The sequence below is a fragment of the Protomyctophum parallelum genome, assembly GCF_964188405.1.
Source record: "Protomyctophum parallelum genome assembly, chromosome: 1".
NCBI lineage: Eukaryota > Metazoa > Chordata > Actinopteri > Myctophiformes > Myctophidae > Protomyctophum > Protomyctophum parallelum.
Window position 1 is genome coordinate 101,018,827 of NC_139697.1, and position 7,205 is coordinate 101,026,031.

At 45.9% G+C, this 7,205-nt stretch overlaps 1 protein-coding gene across 1 annotated transcript in view; it reads right to left on the reverse strand.

The window, feature by feature from the left end:
• Positions 1–928: 928 nt before the first annotated feature.
• Positions 929–7,205, reverse strand: part of LOC310856168 (matrix metalloproteinase-14-like) — a gene marked incomplete at both ends in the record, with an annotated part of 32,605 nt that continues 26,328 nt past the window's right edge. The window contains one exon of the mRNA XM_083761415.1: positions 929–975. Coding sequence (XP_083617541.1) covers positions 929–975 — 47 coding nt within the window. The remainder of the gene's footprint in view (positions 976–7,205) is intronic.

Here is a 7,205-nt window from a genome sequence, read left to right on the forward strand (position 1 = left end):
CTGATTGGTATAGCTCTGCATGGTTGCTGCTTCTGATACTAACTTCACTAGACCAATTTAAAATAGTATTAGATGTTTTTCGTTAATAATAATTTATTATTTATTTCAAATCAAAATACAATGTAATGCACCACTGTCACGAAGTTCGCATGCGTGCGACACACACACACACACACACACACACACACACACACACACACACACACAGACGGACCCCCGTGGACTACCGTGATCCCCAAGGGTCCACGGGGACCCCCCCAGGGGTCCACAGAAGCTGGTAGATCTGCTATTTTCGGTGGGCAAAAGAGGTGACAGCTCTGGAACGCATGGTCGCCTGGGGACGGCGAAGGGCTCCACGGAACCGGACCGGCAAGGTGCACGCGGTGGTGCCAGGCCCGGGCGCGTGGGCCGTTCCCCGGGCACGATGCGCGCGGAAAAAGGCCTGCTGGAACCCCAGAGAACCACTCAGGCTCGCCTGGAGACGGCGGAGAGCTCCACGGAATCGGACCGGCGAGGCGCACGTGCCGGGCTCCGGGCACGCGGCAATACCACCGCAAATATACCAAAGTCAACCTATTACGTCGCAAACGGGTAGATATAGCCGCGACGAGTCCCGTTCTGCCGCGACGGAAAATAATAGTCAACCTATTACGTCGCAAACGGGTAGATATAGCCGTGACGAGTCCCGTTCTGCCGCGACGGAAAATAAGTCAACCTATTACGTCGCAAACGGGTAGATATAGCCGCGACGAGTCCCGTTCTGCCGCGACGGAAAATAATATAGGTCGCGACGCAAAATGATTCAGTCACAACCTACGTCGTCAGTCGTGAATGGATTTCGCTGTCTCTCTAAACGTGACCTCACAGCTATTCTGCAAAGACAGACAGACCCATGGCTGATTTGTTTATGGCACAGCAGAGGCTGGCCTCACTGCCAGGAAGAGAGGTCCCGGTGTTTGATGGTGATCACCTTGCCTACCGACAATTTATGCAAGCCTTTAAGCATAATATTGAGAACAGAACTGAAAGTAATGAGGATCGACTGTACTTCCTGGAACAGTATACAGTCGGACAGCCAAAGGAATTGGTACGAAGCTGTTTGCATTTGAGTGCTGCAACAGGCTATCCAGAGGCCAAAAACCTACTTAAACATCACTTTGGCAATGATTTAAAAATAACCACTGCATACATTGAATAGGCCTTAACCTGGAATCCAATAAAGTCAGATGATGGAAAGGCCCTAAACAGCTATGCGCTTTACCTAAGGAGCTGTGGTAATGCAGTCAGAGATCTTACATACATGACAGAGCTGGACTTGCCATGTAACATGACCTGATTGAGTTTATTGAAAAACAGGCCAAGATCATTCTGGATCCTGTCTTTGGAGAAATTAAAGATGATGTTGGAAGTACAAGGGCAAGAAACCCCAAAATAGACTTGCCCTATACGAAGTCCAGCAGTTTCGTGACTGCGGTTACGCCTGTTGTGGAAAAGACCGAAATGGACATGATCTCCAATGAAAAAGGAAACAGAATAACGGACACCACAACGGTGAACAGGGCTTTTGCAAGAAACGTCTCACTTGTCACCTTTGTGAGAAGAAACACCCTACTGTCTTGCACAACGAGAAATTCTCTCCAGCAGACATGACAACCAAGAAGGATGCCAACTACTATGGTGTCTACGGAGCATACGGGGGCCGGAACTACAGAATACAAGTTGGCAGTTGTACCTGTGAAGGTAAAGGCTAATAAGCTGTGTTATTGAAACATATGCGTTTCTGGATCCCGGAAGCAACGCAAACTTTTGTACGGAGAAACTAATGGAACAGTTGTCTATTAGAGGAAGAAGAACAGAGCTCCTTCTTAAAACAATGGGTCAAGAGAAACCAGTGAAAACCTATACTATGACTGGACTGGAAGTATGCAGCCTAGATGGAAGCAGCTTCATTGAACTCCCAGAGGTCTTCACTCAGAATGCCATACCCGTTAGTCAGGAAAACATCCCCATACAAGCGGACTTGGAGGCGTGGCCTTACCTGAAGGACGTCCAACTGAACTCCATCAGAGCAGAAGTAGCTCTATTGATTGGAGCACATGTCCCGAAGGCAATAGAGCCGTTGAGAGTCATTAACAGTCAAAGTGACGGGCCCTATGTGGTTCTGACACACCTGGGCTGGACTGTAAATGGACCTCTTAGCAGCACCACTCCAGCAGATGAGCATGGTCGACCACGGATAACTTCAAACTGAATTTCTGTAGCCAAACTTGAAGAGCTTCTTGTTAAACAATATAAACAGGACTTTTCAGAGCTGGCTTACAATGAGAAGCAAGAGCAATTATTTGATCCTAAAAGTGGTCAATGACTCCATCACGATGAAAGAAGGTCACTATGTCATACGACTCCCCTTCCGTCATGACAACATCTGCGTGCTGAACAACAGGAAGGTGGCAGAGCAAAGAACCACAAGTCACAGGCAGAGATTTAAGAACGATGAGACCTTTCGCAACGATTACGTCACCTTCATGAACGACGTCCTGATGAAAGAGACATGCAGAAAGAGTCCCAGAAGAAGAGCTCCTCCGGAATGATGGAAGATTGTGGTACATTCCCCACCACGGGGTCTATCACAAAAGGAAAAAGACAATCCGGGTGGTATTTGACTGTACTTCGTCCTTTCAGGGGACTTATTTGAATGCCAAACTGCTGCAAGGTCCTGACCTTAGGTAACACCTTGTTGGGTGTACTCCTTCAATTCCGACAGGAACCAGCGGCAGTAATGGCGGACATCGAAGGAATGTTCCATCAAGTAAAAATACCCGAGAATGATGTGGACTTCCTAAGATTCCTGTGGTGGCCTGGAGGTAACACCAATGAGCCACTGGCAGAGTACCGAATGACCTCCCATCTCTTCGGAGCTGTATCGTCACCTAGCTGTGCCAATTTCGCACTGAAACAGACGGCTGATGATAATGAAGGAAAGTATGGCGCCGAAGTTCTTAACACCATTCGGCAGAACTTTTATGTGGATGACTCAAATTGGTCCCAAATGAGAAACGAGCGATCTGTCTGGTAAAGGAGTTGAAAGTAGGATGTGCTACTGGTGGATTCAGACTCACCAAATGGACCAGTAACAGTCGTTCTGTCCTCACTTCAGTACCAGCAGAAGAAAGGGCTAAGGAAGTGAAAAATCTAGACCTCGACACGGACAAACTGCCTGTAGCGAGAGCACTAGGCATGCGATGGGACATAGAGTCAGACACATTCTTCTTTATAATCACTCCGAAACAACAGTCACTCACCCGCAGAAGTATCCTGTCAGTGCTGAACTCTGTTTACGACCCTCTTGGGTTACTAGCACCAGTCATGCTGAGAGGGAAAGCGATACTACAAGAGCTCTGCAAACTGAACTGTGGCTGGGATGAGGAGATTCCATGTGATTTCGCAGAGAAATGGAAAGACTGGCTTAAAGAGCTCAACCTGATTTCGGACCTTAGAGTCCAGAGATGCCTTAAGCCACCAAACTTCGAAACCTCAAATGCACAACTGCACCACTTCTGTGATGCGAGTGAGCGGGGCTACGGCACCGTCAGTTACCTGGCTTAAACTGACCAGCAACAGCGGACTAACTCACATTGCTTTTGTCATAGGGAAAGCAAGAGTTGCACCTCTGAAAGTGGTGACTATACCGAGACTCGAACTTGCAGCTGCTGTCCTTGCTGCACAGATGGACAGGATGCTAAGGAGAGAGCTCGATTCGATAACAGATTCTGTCTTCTGGAAAGACAGCACCTCGGTCCTGAAATACATCTTAAACGACACCCAGAGATTTCAGACCTATGTGGCTAACCGAGTATCAACTATTCGAGACCTATCACACAAATCCCAGTGGCGCCACATAAAGACGGCAATCAATCCGGCAGACAGTGCATCAAGAGGTATGCGAGCAAACGCTTTCCTTAGGGATGGATGCTGGCTGAAAGGATCAGACTTCCTGATGCAACCTGAATCAGAATGGCCGACACTTCCTGAAGTATACCACTAGTACTCTCCGACAGTGACCCAGAGATCAAGAAAACGGCTGTGACTTTCGCTACATCTGCTCTACAGAATCAATGTCCTTTGAGTCGCTTTATTGAGCACTTCTCATCATGGGACAGATTAATCCGATCAGCAGCCTGGCTCTTGAAATTCAAAACGACTCTGAGACACTTGTGCCGTCAGAAGAAAGCAGCAGGTCACACTCTGCACACATCAATAAAATCAGACTTTCCTGAACTGTCGGTGAAAGATCTTGCTGAGGCTAAAGAGTCACTCATATCCTACATCCAACTACGATCATTCCGAGATGAGATGACTTCCTTGGAAAAGGGCCAAACTGTGAAAAGGAGCAGTAGGATCTACAAACTTGACCCTGTCCTCCAAAATGGAATCCTGAGGTTGGAGGCAGGTTAAGTAAGTTGGCGATGCCAGAGGCTACGGAACATCCGGCTATCCTACCCAATGACCATCACTTCTCAAGACTACTGTTGAACCACATTCACATCCTGGTGGGTCATTGTGGTAGAAATCAGATGCTCTCCAAACTCCGAACCAAGTACTGGATCATCAAAGCCAATTCTGCTGCAAGAAAGATAACCCGTGAGTGTGTGCTCTGCAGGCGATGGCATGGCACTGCTCTACAGCAAAATATGGCAGACCTGCCTCTAAATCGAATAACACCTGACCTGCCCCCCTTTACCCACACTGGCTTGGACTACTTCGGTCCTATCGAAGTCAAGAGGGCCCGAGTAAAGTGAAAATCACCACTGTCCGTTGTGCTGGCTGGCGTTGTTTGAAATACGTAAGGATTCTGACGAGAGTATCCGTCAATGTTAGCACCATCTTTGTATATTGTATAAGACCAGAGCATTCCTTCTCTCATGTCACATGTGAACGTAACAGTCTCTCCAGTAAATGCTGGGTTGGGTTGCACGGACAGAACAGCTGGAGGTCTCTCTACACAAACACATGCATGGATCAATAATGTGTTATGAATCTACAGCAACACATTGTGTAATAAAGTGGGATGTAGTTGTGAAATAGTGTGTTTATAACTCACCAGAGATATAAACTGAGCTGCTGTAATGTGTGTAGTATGTTGGGTCTCCTCTCCCTCCTCGACACCGGTATTGTCCACTCTCTGAGACACTGGAGGGAGTGAATGTGTAGGTTGATCCACCTGTCTTCACTGGTGTAGACTCTCTGTACCAGTAGATGGTCCATGAAGCTGTACTGTCTTCCACAGTACAGGTGAGAGTCACACTGTCAGATACCTGTACACTGGTTCTGTCTGATACCAGTGTAGACGTTGGTTTAGCTGTGTGGTTTATGACAGAGAAAGAAAACGACACTCGTGTGAAGTGAGGCTCTTATCATCATACATTACATCATCATCATCATCACATTCCGTGGTACAAAGACAACGCTGTGAAAAAATGAATACGTTTTATTTCATAAATAAATAAAAACTTAGGAAAAGTGTTTTTTTTAAACACAGACACCCACACATACACACACACACACACACACACACACACACACACACACACACACACACACACACGCACGCACGCGAGCTGCTGACTATCAAGTCCTATTTCCCACGTCCTTACATTCATCTCTTTATGGCTACAGTACTACAGAACCATAGTTAAACCATCATATTAATGTCATGTTATTATCATGAACATAATGTCAGTGAGTAAGTGATGACTTACCTGATACCATCAAGGTGATTTTATCACTTTGTTTCACAACCAGGTTATTCCCTGTAAGACGACCGGTACACTGGTATTCACCACTGTCCGTTGTGCTGGGTGGCGTTGTTTGAAATACATAAGGATTCTGACTAGAGTAGCTTTTAATGTTAGCACCATCTTTGTGTATTGTATAAGACCAGAGCTTTCCTTCTCCCATGTCACATGTGAACGTAACAGTCTCTCCAGTAAATGCTGGGTTGGGTTGCACGGACAGAACAGCTGGAGGTCTCTCTACACAAACACATGGATCAATAATGTGTTATGAATCTACAGCAACACATTGTGGAATAAAGTGGGATGTAGTTGTGAAATAGTGTGTTTATAACTCACCAGAGACAGAGATATAAACTGAGCTGCTGTAATGTGTGTAGTATGTTGGGTCTCCTCTCCCTCCTCGACACCGGTATTGTCCACTCTCTGAGACACTGGAGGGAGTGAATGTGTAGGTTGATCCACCTGTCTTCACTGGTGTAGACTCTCTGTACCAGTAGATGGTCCATGAAGCTGTACTGTCTTCCACAGTACAGGTGAGAGTCACACTGTCAGATACCAGTACACTGGTTCTGTCTGATACCAGTGTAGACGTTGGTTTAGCTGTGTGGTTTATGACAGAGAAAGAAAACGACACTCGTGTGAAGTGAGGCTCTTATCATCATACATTACATCATCATCATCATCATCATCATCATCATCATCATCACATTCCGTGGTACAAAGTCACAAAGCTGTGAAAGAATGAATACGTTTTATTTCATAAATAAATAAAAACTTAGGACAAGTGCTTTTTTTAAACACAGACACACACACACATACATACACACACACACACACACACACACACACACACACACACACACACACACACACACACACACACACACACACACACACACACACACACACGCATGCGCGCTGCTGACTATCAAGTCCTATTTCCCACATCCTTACATTCATCTCTTTATGGCTACAGTACTACAGAACCATAGTTGAACCATCATATTAATGTCATGTTATTATCATGAACATAATGTCAGTGAGTAAGTGATGACTTACCTGATACCATCAAGGTGATTTTATCACTTTGTTTCACAACCAGGTTATTCCCTGTAAGACGACCGGTACACTGGTATTCACCACTGTCCGTTGTGCTGGGTGGCGTTGTTTGAAATACATAAGGATTCTGACCAGAGTATCTTTTAATGTTAGCACCATCTTTGTGTATTGTATAAGACCAGAGCTTTCCTTCTCCCATGTCACATGTGAACGTAACAGTCTCTCCAGTAAATGCTGGGTTGGGTTGCATGGACAGAACAGCTGGAGGTCTCTCTACACAAACACATGCATGGATCAATAATGTGTTATGAATCTACAGCAACACATTGTGGAATAAAGTGGGATGTAGTT